General features: G+C 47.4%; 2 protein-coding genes across 2 annotated transcripts; one reads left to right on the forward strand and one right to left on the reverse strand.

Moving 5' to 3' along the window:
* The first annotated feature begins 128 nt into the window (after nt 1–128).
* Syne4 (spectrin repeat containing nuclear envelope family member 4) lies at nt 129–3785 on the forward strand. Its single transcript, XM_026380112.2, has 8 exons — nt 129–247; nt 437–563; nt 1025–1168; nt 1360–1554; nt 1643–1898; nt 2620–2717; nt 3454–3512; nt 3608–3785. Exons 1-8 carry the CDS (start codon nt 129–131, stop codon nt 3783–3785), a joined length of 1176 nt encoding a protein of 391 aa, XP_026235897.2.
* A 5603-nt stretch (nt 3786–9388) lies between these two features.
* Nucleotides 9389–10671, reverse strand: Sdhaf1 (succinate dehydrogenase complex assembly factor 1). The gene has a single exon (XM_026380096.2). The coding sequence runs from the start codon at nt 10568–10570 to the stop codon at nt 10214–10216; it is 357 nt and encodes a 118-aa protein (XP_026235881.1). The 5' UTR covers nt 10571–10671; the 3' UTR covers nt 9389–10213.
* Between the last annotated feature and the right edge of the window lie 5838 nt (nt 10672–16509).

Genomic DNA, 16509 nt, shown 5'->3' on the forward strand with positions numbered 1-16509 from the left:
TGCCCCTGGGCCTCTGGCAGCTTCAGGCCTGAGTGAGTCCTGCTGAGGAAGTCTAGGAGACACCATTATTAGGCAAAAGGCTCTTAACAGGTGTCTTCACCTGATTCTTTGTACCCAGGTCCCCAGATATGTCCCTGTCCCCACCTAGGCTCCCCTCAGAGCCTCTCAATCATCCCCCAGGAGCCCCTAGGGAGCCGGACATTGCTGGATGCACCGTCTGTCTTGCATCTGGAGAGGAGACAATCAGGTGGGGGCTGGGGCTTTTAAAACTTGGTTCCATGAGGGTGGGAGCAATGGCAGGGGCCATTTAGGGCCGGGAGGTGCTATGGCTATGATCATCTGGGGACATGGGAGAGGTAACTGGGATGGGGTTAGGGTGGATAGAAATGAGGTACAGCGGCCCGTCCTGGACCTGTCAACACCCCTTACATCCCAGGAGAGAGCAGGCACAGGACTTCTTGGACCCTCCTGGGCATGTCCAGGGTGGGTTGAGGGGCACTGAACCCCCAAGAACATCAACGCCCTCTTTCCAGGAGGACCCAGATGGGAACAAACACCATGAGGTGAGCTGAGGTGAATAGACCCCTTTATGTCAGCCTTCTCTGTCCCCTAGAATCTGACCTCTGTTCTGGAGGAGATGATTCTGGAAAGGTGTTGGGCATCTGTGGTGGTGGTGTGAGGCGCTGTGGAAAACATTTCTTTACTAATTGTTATAAAAATATTTGAATATTTTACCAGTTAGGTGCTTGGATACACCTCCATTTTTCTCAGGGATCAGCTCCCTCCCTGTCCAGACTCCCATGCCCATATAGCCAAGTTTCAAGGAAGCTTAAAAATCTGTAGACCTTGAATTATATGTCCCCATCCTCCAAGTGGAAGGCCCCTCGGGTGGGAACAATCCTGATGTAGCCCCAGGAATGGACTCTGGTGCAGAGAATCATCCAGAAAGCAGCAGCTTGCAGAAGGGTGGAGGTATTATCTTGATTGGCCCACTGACCCTGGTTCAGCTCCCTGTGTTCCCCAGCACCCTAGCTCTGGCCTGGAGGCCCTGGAGGCTGAGCAGGACAGTCTGCACCTCTGCCTGTTGGGGCTGGGTCTCCAGCTGCAGGACCTGGAGCAAGGCCTTGGGCCCTGGACATTGGCCCAGCGCAGGATGGTCCAGCTACAGGTGGGCATTGGGAGGACAGGATGCAGGAGGGTGGGCAGGGCCCCAGGAGTGGGTTCCAGCTTTCTGCAGTGAGAAGAGGGTTTAGTACGTGTTCCAGGTTTCTGGGTGGGAAACAGGAAAGGGGGTGATTCAGGTTCTGGTCTCTGGCCTCCCTGGCATGTGTGTGGGGTGATGTCTAACCATGTGTCCAGGCCCTCCAGGCAGATCTACGAGGGGCAGCTGAGCGTGTGGACGCACTGCTAACATTTGGTGAGGGACTGGCACAGCGCAGTGAGCCCAGGGCTTGGGCATCTCTGGAGCAGATCCTAAGGGCCCTTGGAGCACACCGAGACACCATCTTCCGACGGCTCTGGCAGCTGCAGGCCCAGCTGGCCAGCTACAGCCTGGTACAAACTGCCCTGGTTGTCCTCAGTGCAGGCCCCAGTCCCCAACCCCTGGCCCCCCAACTCCTATGAACTCTGTCCTTTGACTCAGGTGTTCGAGAAGGCCAATATGCCAGACCAGGACTTGGAGGTCGAGGGGGACTTGGATGGGCCAGGACCTGATGGGGCCTCAGGGCCCTGGGCACCCAGTAACCTCCCCACCCCTGCAGAGTTGGAGTGGGACCCAGCAGGGGATGTTGGGGAGCTTGGACCCTCGAAGCAAAAGACAACACAGACACCAGGGCCTCTTTGTCAGCTGTGTGGCCACAGGGGCCTCCAGGGCAGGGGACAAAGTCTTGAGGTGAGAGCAGTCCCTCTTGAGGGCTCCCCAACTCTGCCAGGCACCCCCAGAGCCCCCTTTGTGTATTGTAGCATGGGCGTTTCCTTTTACTGAGGTCTTAGTGGCTGTCTGTCCCTCTCCGTCTCTCGGTGTCTCCAGGAGTCCCTTGATCCTACCACCTGTTTCTTTGTCTCCAGGAGTCCCTCTCTCTCAGTCTCCCTCCTTCCCATCTCTATCTGCATCCTCAATGCTATTTCCTGTCCCTGTGCCCCTCACTTTCTGTGTCACAGCTCTCATCTCAGAGGCCCGGGGTTCACATTCACTTCACTCCCTGATTTCATTCTAGTCTCTCCTCAAATGTCACCTTGTCAGAGGCCTTCCCTAGCCTCCGACAATAGCACTTCTTATCTTACTACTGTATTTCCTCACAGAACTTCCCGTAGTTTGACATTATACATTTATTTATTTAATTTTTGGCCTCTCTGCCTAGAATATAAGCTCCATGGAGGCCAGGACTTTCCCTCTTTCCATCCCCACTGTCCCTGAGTTCCTGGAGTGACAGGTAATAGATACTCATCAAATATTTGTCGAGGAAATGAATAAATAATGCCCCTCCCCTCTTGGTTTCTCTGGCTCTTCCCCTCTCTGTCTCTCCCTTGAGATTTCTTTGTTCCCCCAGAATCTTATCCCTGTGACACTCCCCTTTCTAGACCCTCCCCTAACCATGTTTTTCTTTGCTGCAATTTTCCACACCCCTCTTTCCTCACAGGATATGCTCTCATTGGGGTTTAGCCACCAGAAACATTTAATAGGTCACCGAAGACGCTCCCTGCTCCAGAAGCCTCAGGTGAGCTGGTCCTCAGCCAGGTATAGCAATTGAGAACCTTTATGGCAAGTAACAAAAAACTAACCAAAATTGACCAACATAAAAAAAAAAGGGGGGGGGGAATGCCATTTGTTCCTTGTAACTGAAAAGTCCAGGCACTGCTGAATTCAGATCTTAAATTCTATCAGGGCTCAGTCCCCTCCCTCTCTTGGGTACTACTTCCCTGAGGTGGCTTTCTCCTCAGTGGCTGCTCTGGCTGTTACACACTCACTGCACACAGCTTTATGCACCCCAGGGAAAGACAATGCTCCTGACCTACTGGCAGCAGCCAAAGTCCCAGGGCTGCCCTGCTTGGGTCATGAGTTATACCCCACCCCATCCAATCAGAATGCTCTGATTGGTCACATCTGGATCACATGACCAATAGTGAAAGTGGAGGAGGTGGGAGTCAGCTACACTTGAGCCTGAAGGTCTATGAGGGGGAAGGCATGATCCCCACACCTGCGCCCCCCCCCCCCCCCCCCCCCCCCCCCCCCCCGCCAAACTAAGCCAGTGTTATCAGGAAAAGGAGGATATTGGATTGCATAGAGACAGACATCCACCACACTTGGAGACACTCTTCAGTCCATGTGGGGGCCTAGGGGGAAAGAGGAATGGAAGATAAATAAGACTGATCTTGCAAGTCTATAGTAGTAAGGGAAAGGCCACATTAAGGGTGACATCTATCCATTCTGCTGCTGGCTGCTGTCCACCTTAGGACAAGAAGAGGCAAACATCTCCTCGTCTTCAGGATGTGATGCTGGAGGTGGATCCTGGGTGAGATGCTTGGAAGACATTGGTCTGGGGATGTGGGAGACTGGGCTCGTGGTGGTAGCCCACCTGTGTATCTAACATTTCCGTTCCCCCCTCAGGGCCTCTGCTCCTGCATCCAGATGGCCCCTGACCTTCCTCCTTATCCTCTTCTTCTTTCTTCTGATGGGTGTCACATTGTTTCTGCCCATTTCAGGGGACCCCTGCTGCTCTCATGCCCGACAGGCCAGGATGCCCCACCTGACGCTTAGCTATGTCAATGGTCTCCCCCCAATCTGAGTACCCAGCCCAGACATGGGTAATAAATGGTCATTGTCAAAGGATGTGTGAGGCTGTTGGTTGTTTGATTACCCAGAAACTGGGATACAGCCCTGATGTGTCTGGACAGCCCCCTCTGTAGACTACTTTGTCTTGAGCACAGAACATGGAACTGAATGAGCCCATCTTGGGCTGGGTTCCCCCAGACCCAGATACAAAGATTCACGCTAAAGTAGCTGACTGGGAGGTGATCCTCGGAAGAGTGGTAGGGGAATGAAGAAGTGAACCAGGAAAGGGAGAAAGCTAACACTGGTTCATGAGCTGGTTGCTGCTCTGGGTTCCTAAGGTACCACATGCTGAGTATTCTTCACTCTTTGGGGCATTTATATCTCAGCTTCCATCTTTCACTGAGATGGACTTTTTCTGGCGACATTGACTCCCCACCACTGCCAGCCTGTCCCTTCTGGGAAGGCCCCTCCCTCAGGCAAAGGAGCACAGGTGCTTGCCACAGGAAGCTGGAGGCAGGCAGGAAAAGGGAGCAGGTGTTGTGGGTGAGCTGCCAGAGACAACTGCTGTCATCCCTGACTATCCACACAGGAACTCTGTTCAAACACTCTACACAGGAGGGTAGGGTTGCTCCCCTGCTGGGCCATCACCTGCTTCCAGCGCTCTTCAGCACCAGGCGGAATTGCCAGAGTGGTCCTGAAGTCCAGTCTCCGTCAAACTTAAAAGTATGGAGAAAAGAGGTGGGAACAGAATCAGACTTAAGAACAGAGGCAGGAGCTCTGTGGCGGTCTCCTGGATATTCTCTTAACAACACAGATCCCCTCTCCTGGAATTCTCACCACTGCCCATGATGTGGGCCTACTGAACAAGGCTCAAAAAGAAGTCACAGGCTAAGGCCACATATGGAGCAAGTGGCTGAAGCCCAATCCTCACTAATGTTAAACAATTTATTTTCGTGGGAAACTGAGAAATTGAGAACAGCTAGATCCAGGGACTCAAATGATGTTTCCTTCTTTCAGTTCTTTCCTGCTTCAGATAGGGTCTTGTTAAATTGCTGAGAGTCTTCTTAGTTGCCCTAGACTGGCCTTGAACTTGTGATCTTCTTGCCTCAGACTCCCAAGTTGCTGGGATTACAGGTATACACCACTGTGCCTGGCAGAGGGTGCAGTTTAAATAAAGAAGCTGAGGAAGTCAAGGTAATAATTTGTTGCTATGTTATAACTGCCTTTAGAACAAACAGTAGTGAGGAAACAAGCTGCATGGATTCCTAGAGCAGCCCTGTCCAGTAGTAATGCAATGCAAGACACAAATGCAATTTAAAATCTTCTAGTAGACTAAAACAGTAAAAATAGATGAAATTAATTTTAATTATTTATGTTCTATTTTACCTGGTATGTCCAAAATATATCACTTCAATATATAGTCAATATAAAAATAATGAGAGCTGGGTGCAGTGGTGCATGTCTGTAATCCCAGCAGCTTGGGAGGCTGAGGCTGGGAAGTTCAAAGCCAGCCTCAGCAATTGAGTGAGGCTCTAGGCAACTTAGAGCCTCACTTGCTGTCTCAAAATGAAAAATAAAAAGGGGTGGGGATATGCCTCAGTGGTAAAACCTCTGGGTTCAATCCTTAGTACAAAAAATTTTACACACACACACACACATAAACAAATCTGGTCATGATACTTTTTTCATTGTCGAAATATTCCATAGTAATTTCTCCACATCATTGCACCCAGGGTGACGCTGTTCAAGGGAGAGTGCTGAGCAGGAGTGACGGGAAGTTCTAGTTGTGGTCAGTGGCTCCACCTCTGGTACAGTGAATTTCCCAGAGTTCTCCAAGGCCCTCCTGGGCCACCTCATGCTTCTGGTCATTGGTACTTTGGGACAGCTGAATTTGTGACCCAAGATAAAAATATATTCTAGTAATCTGTGATTCCTGGTAGAGTGGCGATCACACTCTATAAGGGAGACCAAATAAAGTCTTTATTTTTTCAAAGACAAAAAAAAGTGGAAATTTTATTTAATTGATTTTGAAATAAAATTGTGAAGCAGCAGCTATGCATGAGTTTTGTAAAGTCTCAAAATATCAGCTTCTCTTTTATAAAAATGTGCCATTGTCTTTCTGGCCCAAAGATGACAATGATTGGTAAGACAATGACCCAGGTTGAACACCCCTAATCTGAAAATCTCAAATCTAAAAAGCCTCAAAAGTTGAAATTTTTAAATACCAATATAATGCTACAAGTAGAAAATTCAACATCAGAAAGCTTCATTTCTTCTAAAAATTTTTATTTATTTATTTACTTACTTTTGAGATGGGGTCCTCCATGTTGCCCAGGCTGATCTTGAAGGCCTGGGCTCAAGGAATCCTCCTACTTCAGTCTCCTGAGTAGCTGAGACTATAAGTGCCCACCATAGTACCTGGCTCAAACTAATTAAAAATATCAATATATATAAAAGTACTTTTAGGTTATGTGTATAAGGTGAATCACAAATTAATTCTATGTTTAGACTTGGGTCCCATCCCCAAGATGATTCACTATGTAGACACAAATATTCCAAAATCTAAATCAAATGCATTGGTCTTTGGCATTGCAAGTAAGGGAATTCTCAATTGGTATAACCATTAATTTTTTTTTTTTTTTTTTTTTTGGTACTAGGGATTGAATTCAGGGGCATTATACCACTGAGTTGTACTTCCAGTCCTTTTTAAATTTTATTTTAAAAGACAAGCTCTCCCTAAATTGCTGAGGACTTTGCTAAATTGCTGAGGCTGTCCTTGAACTTGTAATCCTTCTTCCTCCAGTCACCACTGACTTTTCTTGATTTTTCATTTTTGAAACTTGAACAAAACCAGGGGTGCTCTACCACTGAGAAACACCCCAATCCTTCTTTCTTTCTTTTTTAAAAATGTTTTTTAGTTGTAGATGGACACAATACCTTTATTTATTTCCATGTGGTGCTGAGGATTGAACCCAGTGCCTCACATGTGTTAGGCAAGCCCTCTACCACTGAGCTACACTTCGGCCCCACCATCACATTCTTGCTATTATATATGTGTATGTACAAACTCACACGTGTGCACGCTTGTGTACTTGCATGTTTTGGAAATTTTTGAGAGTAGGCTGCAGACATGATGACTCTTTACTTCTAAATACTTTAGAAATAAATACTTTAATGTGTGTATCTTAAGAACAAGGGCGGGCTGGGTGTGTAGCTCAATGACAGAAAACTCCCAAATGTGAGGCTCTGGATTTGATTCCATAGAAATTTCTCCACTGCAAACAAAACAAAACAAAAGGCATTCTCTTCTGCAATTAGAATATAGTTGTCTAAATCAGGAATTCTACAGGTGTGGTAATGCACACTTCCCAGGAGGCTGAGACAGGAGAACCATGTGTTTGAGGCCAGCGAGAGCAAATTTGTGAGACCTCATCTCAAAATAAAAAGGGCTGGCAATGTAGCTTAGTGGCGTAGCACCCCTGTGTTTAACCCACAGTACTGGGGGAAAAATCAGGAAATTTTACAACTCAATTCAAATCTATTATTAACCCATAATCCATATTCTAAATTACTCCAACTTTATAGCAATTGCTTTATAGCAATTTTCCTGGACTAGGAGATTCTTTTTTAATAGACCAGGGCAAGGGGTTGTTAAAATGTTAACAGTGGGCCTTGGCAGAGTGAAAGAATAGAGCAGTAGACAGTCCCAGAGCATCAGCAGAATCCCCTCCTTTACACAGAAGCATATGCTGAGCCCCAGACTTGGATGAGGAATTTTGTTTGGGAGGTGATCCAGGAAGCATCAGTGGGGAGAGTGAGGCAGGGCTGGGGAAGGCCAACAATGGTATTCATGGAGTGGTGACCACTGTGGGCAACAGGGGCTCAATCCCATAAGCACCTCTGAGGAAGCTTGAACATGTATTATGATCGGCTCGATGGACAAGAGGCAGGTCTGGGCACTCATCCAGTGACTGCTGTTCCCCACAGGCCAAGGGTTGCCCCCAGGGGCACCAAAGCACCTTCTTTGACTCCCAGAAACCCTCCAGCAAAGAAGCAGAGAGGCAGGCTATGGGCAGGAAGCTGGCAGCCTGCTGGGAACCTGCTTCTGCAGCTGCAATTGAACTCAAGCTGGAGGGTTCAGTGGCAGGCAGAGGAAGTACCATCGCTGGCTGCTCACTGGTTCATAACAGTCATGTGATGGGGCCTATTACTATGCTCATTTAATCAATAAGGGCACAAAGGTGCAAAGAGGTTGTTAAACCACTTGCCCATGACCGTGTAATCAGCAAGTGCTAGAGCTATGATCAACTGGCATTCGAGTTCTGTAGTCCTGCTCTTAACCTCCCCTTACCTGCACACCTCCTCTGTCAAGGGAGACATTCCCTTCACGTCCTTCCTACTTTCAAACTCCATTCCTCCACAACACCCAGGTGAATGTCTCCTCCTCTGCTGACCCAGGTTGCTCAGCTCAGTGAGAACCCTGCTAGCGGCTCCATCCTGGAGCTTATTAGGGCTCAAGATCATGTAGCCAGGTGGGAGGTAAGGCTGGAAGACATAACAGGGGCTGGATGGGTAGGATCCTATTAGTTTCTTTTTGTCGGGGGGTGGGGGTGAGCCAGGGATTGAACCCAGGGACACTTGACCACTGAGTCACATCCCCAGCCCTATTTTGTATTTTGTTTAGAGACAGAGTCTCACTGAGTTGTTTAATGCCTCGCTGTTGCTGAGGCTGGCTTTCAACTTGTGATCCTCCTGTCTCAGCCTCCTGAACTACTGGGATTATAGGTATGCACCACTGACCTGGCACCCCATTAGTTACAAGTCTTCATTTTAATGCTGAGATGGAGCCTGGACAGAGTCACCTTGATGGAAAAAACTGAGGCTGAGAGATGAATAGATGACTAAGGTCCCATGGTGAAGACTATTCAGAGACAGAAGTAGAGGAGATGACACAGAGCAGTGCCACAGCTTTGCTGTCTGGGGCTCTCTAGGTCCTCACTAGGACCCTGTATTTTCCCCCCTTGCCCCTATCAGGCCTTTATCCTCAGTGATCTTCCTCTTAGAAGTCTATAACTACTCTCTGAAAAACTCCCAATTCTTCAAATTTCAAGCCAACTTTATAAATGTTTGGGTGCCTGGCTTCTCCATTGGGATTAGGGCAGTGACTGTCTTTTCTGTCTGGCCTCTCTTCAGTCAAGGTCTGGGTTCCTCTCTAAGGTCCTTCTTTCCTCAACTGCATCTGCAAGAATTCATCCCTCTTCCACTTTCTTAACTGACTTGGATGCAAATACAGCTCAGGGTTGCAAAATATAGTACTCTAGGTAATGTTCAGGGAAGGTTCGTATGGGAACAGGAGAAGGGGTATGCCTGTGTTTTGTGGGTCCATCTCCCTGCCCCCTGTCCCAGGGCCTTGCTAACAAAAATCCCAGCTTCTAGCTGAGGTTGGACTCCTCAGTCAGGTTTGAAGATGTGTAAGTTTCTAGATTTTGTGAAACACTGAAAAGAATATGAGATCCCCACTACTGCCTCAGCTCCACCTTTTCCTCTCCTGATTTATTACTTGATTTAAAAGGAGTCAACTGGAGTCTTTTTGAAATGAAGCTAGGATGGGTCTCCTCCTTAGATTTACCCAAGAGAGAGAACAATGCCACTTCAACCAATTTGCCAGGCTAGAGGGCTTCAGAAGAGAAGAGACAGCTCCCACATCCATTCTCTCCGAGAGAGCCAAATCTAGGTGTGGATGTGTGTGTCTTCAAAAATTCCCCATAAAATCCTTAAGAACAGGGAACTAAGCACATCCCCAATTTTATTCCTTTTGTGCAACAGTCCTGAGAGAGAAGGGGCACAAGAGTTAGAGTTGCCCCTTTAACAATCAAATAGGGATTCTTAAGCTGATCAGCTGGGGGTGAGACCCCACCCCTTCCTTGTAGTTCCAGTTTGACACAGTGTATGGGGTGGGGTCAGTAAGCCTTTCAAAGGGAATTCTAGTCTTCTCACGGTTCATCAGGGTATCTTTCCAAAGTGCTTCTCAGCAAAAAGTCTGCTTTTCTCAGAGTTAAATACAGGAAAGGGCAGTCCTGTTGAGTCCCGTGTTCTCAGAGGTGAAGGAAGAGAAGGGTCTCAGGCTCTTTGTCCATGACAGAGGGAGGGGGCGTCTGGGCTCCCCATGACTCTGGGTAAGTAGATCTCCGCACATCACTGTTCAGCCTCCCAGGCCACCCCAAGGGGATGGGGGGACTGACCTGTCACCATGTATCGGGCAAGGTCGGACATCTCTCACCGTCCACCACAGGGCTCTCTACGCCCACGTCGCCAGGAGAGCTGTTACCCAAATCTGGAGCTAGTTTCTCAAGACCTCTCATCTTCCATCAGATGGGTTCTCGAGCCCCTTCAAGGAGCCAGGCGGGCCCCTCTGCACCACTGAGAGAGCTCTTCTGCCTGTCATCGTCCATTGGGTCGAATCTCCGGTGCCCCCGTGTCGTCGAGAGGGCTCTTTGGACCATCATCATTGTCAGGCGGGGTCCCCAGGGCCGCCGCGCCGCCGGGCTCCTCCGTCGGGCCCCGCGGGCGCACAAAAGCACCCAAGGCCTTGGCGTGGTCGGAGCGCAGCAGCTGCAGCTGGCGCCGTCCGCGGCGGTACAGGTACTCGATGCGCAGCACGTCGGTGCGCGGTAGGCTGGCGTTCTGCCGGAACTCGGCCCGCACCCGCGCCTCGGCACCCGGCTTCCCGCGCCCAGCGCGCAGAAGCTCTCGGTAGAGGCTCAGAACTTGCCTCTGCAGCCGGCTGGGCCGGCTCATGATAGCAGCAGGGAGGCAGCAGCAGCAAAGGCCGGGTGGACAGCAGCCAAACAGCTCCCCAAGCCAAAGGGCAAGGAAACAGTCACTTCCGCCGCGCGCCCTTCAAAAGCTCCGCCCCCGTCTCCAGCTATCCGGCGCCTCCACTCCCGATTGGCTGTCGTGGCAGTTACGTCACGACGCCCCTGGGAAGGGGGCGGAGTCTTTGTAGCCCTGGCCCGCCCAACCGGGAATTAGTGTCCTTGAGTGGACCCCGGTTCTCTCGATCCAGGCACCCGGGACCTGGGGGAAGAGGGCTAGGCTCTCGGACTTTTAGGCTTTGGGTCAGAGAGTACCGGAGGTTCTGACCTAACCCTTTGGTCTTGGGAGGAGAGGGAGCTAGGGATGTGGACCCTTCTGTCCCCAAGGGCGTGGAGCACTGGGAGAGAAAAGACAGGCACAAACATTTTATTTTGCTTTGTCTTTTAAGGAGACGGGTTTCGTTGTGTTACCCAGGTTGGCCTAGAATTTCTGGGGTCAAGTGATCCTCCGGAGCAGCTGGGACTACAGGCGCGGTCCACCTGGCTCCGAGCACGTTGTCATTAGTTATTAGCTGCGTGCGTTCGCTTCCTCAGGCCAGGTCTGCGTTAGGGGTCCCAGCCCTGGAGACTCCCAGAGGGAAGGGATTAAGGAGTAAAATGCTGGGTCCGGGACAAGATTCTCTGTTTTGGAAGACAAGCAGAGAGAGGGAGAGAGCGCCAAGCTGTTCGCGCCCTCTGCGGGTGAGAGTCGGGTCCTGGGGCAGCAGCGGGAAAGTCCTTACCCGCAGTTAAAGCTCAAGTCCCATATGCTGAACAGCTTGGCTGGGTTGACACAGTTTGAACCTCCTGGTCTGCTGCTGCAATTTCCTTGTAGTCCTAGCAGGCTGCTGAGAGGCCCGCAAGGAAACGCCCCCTCGGGTCCCATTAGTACCAGGAGCAAAGGGAACCACTGGATAACCCCTGAGCCTCTGCCCGGCATGCAACCAAGTCTCTGCACACGAGTGGGCAGCCCCGCTGGGCACTGGTTCTGCAGAAAGGATAGGTGGGTCAGGGTCAGAAGACGAAATGGAGTCCGGGAGTCTAGAGGGGCTCAGAAACCACAGTGAATCCTGCCGGGTGTATCTGTATCAACAAAGAGGAATAAGGTCTAAATCAAGAATGGTAGGATATTTGGAGCTGATGGGTTCGTAGGTTTTCATAATACTATTCTATTTGTGATACTTGAAATATTTTCTTTTTTTCCTTTTTTTTTTTTGAGTTGGGTAAAACAGTCAGAAACTTTATTCTGTGTGTACAAAGAACAGAGAGGGGAAAACTCTTGCTCTAAAGACACTTGCTTCCCAGTGTGGGTCAAGAGGGGCTCCTCTTGGACTGGGGCTGTCACTCAGTGGCACAGCGCTTACCTCACATGTGTGAGGCACTGGGTTTGATCCTCAGCACCACATAAAAATAAATAAATAAATAAAGATATTGTGTCCATCTACAATTAAAAAATATTTTTAAAAAGAGGGGCTCCTCTTATGAGTGAAAGAACCGATGGCAGGGGTCAGGTCAAGGCGGGGAAAGGAGAATCATGAGCAGATTATCTTTTTGTGCTCTGTACCCAGCCAGTTTTGTGCTCGCCACACCACTGCATTTAGATTTTTCTGGTTTGGATTGATTTTGCAGGTCTTCTGTCATGGTTCCTGTTGAGTAAGCATGCCCTTAGGCATGGTTGAAGCCAAGAAGAGACTTACCACTTTTTTACCCAAAAGGGGACTCAGAATGACCCTTTGGTTCCAGTCTCATTTCTCCAGCTTTATTTGATACTTTTTCTTTTAAGCACTTTCCTAAAAGAGAGATTTAGAGGGAGAAAATAAAGCCTTGGGGACCAATTGTATCTCTCTCACCAATGTCTTCATAATCTGTTTATTGAGCGCTCTGTGACAGGTACAATGCCACATGACTTTAATGTTTTATCATTTACCTTACAGGAATATGTGACACAGTATATTCATATAATAAAATGTGCAGGGGCTGGGGATGTGGCTCAAGCGGTAGCGCGCTCGCCTGGCATGCGTGCGGCCCGGGTTTGATCCTCAGCACCACATACCAACAAAGATGTTGTGTCCGCCGAGAACTAAAATAAATAAATAAATAAATAAATTCTTTCACTCTCTCTCTCTCTCTCCCCCCCCTCCTCCACTCTCTTAAAAAAAAATAAATAAAATGTGCAATATAATGTATGCAATTGGTATTTTTACATTGCTACCTAATTTATATTATTTTATGTAAATTTTTATTTTGAAGTAGTAATTATTTCAAGGCCCTTTGTCACTGTGCCTTTCATTGGTGTTTGAAAAGCTCTAAGAACTCTCAAGATTCTGATATGTAGTGAGTATTGTCAACTCTGGCAATGGAATGGACACAATGGCAGATGTATCTGCTTTTCTGTGTTGTTTTTCTTTCTGTGGCCATCTCTTCATTCCCAGGGTCACACAGGGGTTTAAACATCCATGCTTTTAGCTGGGTGCAGGCCTGTAATTCCAGCTACTTAGGAGATTTTGAGTCAGAAGGCTTATAAGTTAAAGGCCAGCTTTAGCAATTTAGCAAGACCCTCACTCAATATTTAAAAAGAAATAAAAAGGGCTGGGGGTGTAGGTCAGTGTAGAGAGTCCTGGATTTAATCCCTAGTGCCTCAGAAAAATTCAGATTTTTCTATCAAGTGGTCTTTCATTTCCTAGACAACTATGTCAACCAGGCTTAGGGTCTTTCTTTGCTTTCCAATGGACTCAAGGGGCTGCAAAATCTCAGCGACATACTGTCCACCCCCCCACACCCCCCCAGCCCAGTGTCTAACTGTGATTTTCTGATAATGGTCTCTCAGTGTGCCTTTGGGGATCTAGCTCCATTCGATATACCCAGACCTAGCCAAACAAAGATAAACAGAGCACTCCATCCCCCGGTTCCTTTGATCAATACAGGAATGAGCAAAGGGGCACTGGGACGATGATTGTCAATAACTATCAGCCCTGGGATATCTGCTAAAATTGTTGATAAATAAGTGCTGCCTCCCTACTGGGATTGCTAACCTATATTAGGTAAGCCTGGACCAGTTGGAGGCCATCTTTGCTCCACAGACAAACAGGTGGTTTGAAAGTGAATTTATAGCTGGCTTCAAATATCCATCCTCCATTTCTTTCCTAGATTTTTTTTTTTTCAGCATCGGCGGTTGAACCCAGGGCTGCTCCACCTCTCAGTTACATCTCTAGCCTGCTTGCCTCAGCCTCCTGAGTAGCTGGGATTACAAGCATGTGAGCCACCATGCCTGGATTTTTAGAATTAGAATTTTTAGCTACACACGTGGCCACCCAGCTAAAAATACATTTTCCAGCCTTCTTTGCAGCCAGATGGTGTCTTTCCTGGAAGTGTTGGCCTATGGGAAGTACATGGAAGAGATGTGTGTCACTTCTAGTTGTACCCTTAAAGGAAGGTGGCCTGACTTCATGACCTCCTTGTCCTGCCCTTTTCTCTGCCAATTTGCCTGAATATAGACATGGGGGGGGGTGGAGCAAATGAGGGCAGAGCCACCTGATAGGAGTCTGTTTTGGAAGAACCAAACTGGCTATACTTGGACTGTTAATGAGACAGAAATAGAATCCCATCAAGTTTAAGCCATGTAAATTTTGAGCCTTTTTGTAGCATTTGGACCAAGAGCTTACCGAATATAGAAGCTAACTCAGAAAAAGGAAAAACAGGGATGAATAAGTCCTAAATACATCATTTGAGTTCCTGAATCCAGCCATGCAGATAAGTAAAAGTAGATAAATTCCATTTCAACAGTTAGCTTCATTTTCTTTCATTTATGACTGAAAAAAAAATACTGTGGTTCAGGGAACATCTTGTGATGAGATATGAAAAACTCCGCCCCAGCATTAGAAGAGGTTCCCTCTCACAGGGGTGTAACATCTATAGTGGAAGCAGCCACCTGGCCATACATACCAAATTTCAAAACTTATTAAGAAAAGAGGATTGTAAAACATCTCATTGTTTTTATATTGGCAATGTATTGAAATGATAACATTTTGGACATAGCAGGTAAAATAGAACATAAGTTATTAAAATTAATTTCACCTCTTCTTACTGTTTTAGTGATTACTAAAAGATTTAAAATTGCATTTGTGTCTATTGGACGGGGCTGCACTACAAGTCCATGTGGCTTATTTTCTCACTACAGTTTGTTCTAAAGGCACAATTATAACATAGCAACAAAATTATTTCCTTGACTTCCTCAGCTTCTTTGTTTAAATTGTACCCCTGCCAAGCTCGGTGGCATATACCTGTAATCCCAGCAATTTGGGAGACTGAGACAGGAGGATTACAAGTTCAAGGCCAGCCTGGGCAACTTAGTGAGATTCTCAGAAACCTAATGAGATTGTCTAAAAATAAAAAATGAAATGTGCAGGAGATGTAACCGAGTGGTAGAGTGCCCCTGGTTTAATCCCCAGTACTGAGTGCCTGGGTGACTGAGCATGGTGAAAAAACTTTCTAGACCCCTCTGTGCAAGCAGGGTTCCCGCTGGTCTATTCTCAAGGGAATTTTTACTTTTATAGCCTTTATTTTTATAGCCATTTTATAGCAAGATGGTGTGGTCTTGCCAATTCCTGAGATGCCCTCAAATCATCTTTCTAAACTGTCTCTGGGTAAAGCATGTAGTCTCATTTTAGTGAGTTAGAAAACTGTAAAGTTTTTAACAGCCTCAACTTCCTTTGTCCCAGTTTTCATCAAACTTTTGTGGCTGAACTCCAAGGTTTTCATATCTTTTCTGCTTCTGATTATCACAGGAAATGTGACTAAAAGCTGCCATCAATATCCATGCCACTGTCTGAATGCTGCGCTGCCCTGAAATTTCTTCTGCCAGATTAATTAGCACATCACCTTTAATTTAGTCTCACACAAAGTCTCCGGAAATGGGCAAAATGTAAGAACTTCTTATCCATAACACGACATGAATGGCCTCTAGTTCATTTTCCAGTAGAGTCCTCCTTCTCTGAAACCTCATGAGCCTGTTCTTTACTGTCCACAGTCTTATCAGCATTCTAGTCTTTTAAACTCCCACCAGAATCTCCCATTAAGCTCTGCTTACAACATTCTAAAGTTGTTCCAGCTTGCATCTCTAAATGTTTCAAAATTCCTCCCACAAATTCCAAAAAGCTCCAAAAGCTTCTGGACCACCTGGTCAGGTTAGTCACAGCAATGGTCTCACTCTCAGTACCCATTTTTATTTTAGTAAGTTTTTAATTTTTGCTTCTGTGACCAAAAAAAAAAAACTGACAATTTTAGAGGAGGATAAGTTTTTTTTTGTGGCTCACAATTTCAGAGGTCTTGGTCCATATACAGCTGACTCTGTTGCTCCAGGCCTGAGGTGAGGCAGAACATCATGGCAGAAAAGTGTGGAGGAGGAAAGCAGTTCAGGAAGTAGCACCAGGAAGCAGAAAGTGCTCTCATTCATCAGGGGCAAAGCATAAATCCCAAAGGCATGTCCCCAAAGATCCACCTCCAATCATACTCTATCTGCCTAGAGTTACTACTACTATAAGTGGATCAGTGCACTGATTAGGTTAAAGCTCTCATCACCAAATTATTCCACTTCTAAACTTTCTTGTATTGTCTCACACATGAGCTTTTGGAGAATACCTCATATCTAAATCATGATACTAGGTTATGACCTAGTGACCCCTATCAGGGGAGGATGTTCTTCCTGGAAACCCATAACCTTCTCTGGATACACCCCAGATCCAACCATAGAACTCATAAGGTTTAGGGCTTGTCCAGGAGTTCACAGGGGATTCCAGCTTCCTGCCAGGCTTTGAGGGCATCACAGAGGCAAAGGTACCTCTTCTCTTGTAGGTATATAATAAGGAAGGGCTTGGGGTTGATGTG

This window comes from Urocitellus parryii, chromosome 15 (genome assembly GCF_045843805.1).
Source record: "Urocitellus parryii isolate mUroPar1 chromosome 15, mUroPar1.hap1, whole genome shotgun sequence".
Lineage (NCBI taxonomy): Eukaryota > Metazoa > Chordata > Mammalia > Rodentia > Sciuridae > Urocitellus > Urocitellus parryii.

What these genes read in the sequence shown, in the direction of transcription:
- Sdhaf1 (XM_026380096.2), bottom strand. Translation starts at nt 10,570, where the DNA reads ATGAGCCGGCCCAGCCGGCTGCAGAGGCAAGTTCTGAGCCTCTACCGA.
- Syne4 (XM_026380112.2), top strand. Translation starts at nt 129, where the DNA reads ATGTCCCTGTCCCCACCTAGGCTCCCCTCAGAGCCTCTCAATCATCCC. An exon ending in ACAAAGTCTTGAGGTGAGAG is followed by an intron (nt 1,899 to 2,619) that starts CAGTCCCTCTTG and finishes CTGCAATTTTCC; the next exon opens with ACACCCCTCTTTCCTCACAG. An exon ending in ATGCTGGAGGTGGATCCTGG is followed by an intron (nt 3,513 to 3,607) that starts GTGAGATGCTTG and finishes TTCCCCCCTCAG; the next exon opens with GGCCTCTGCTCCTGCATCCA.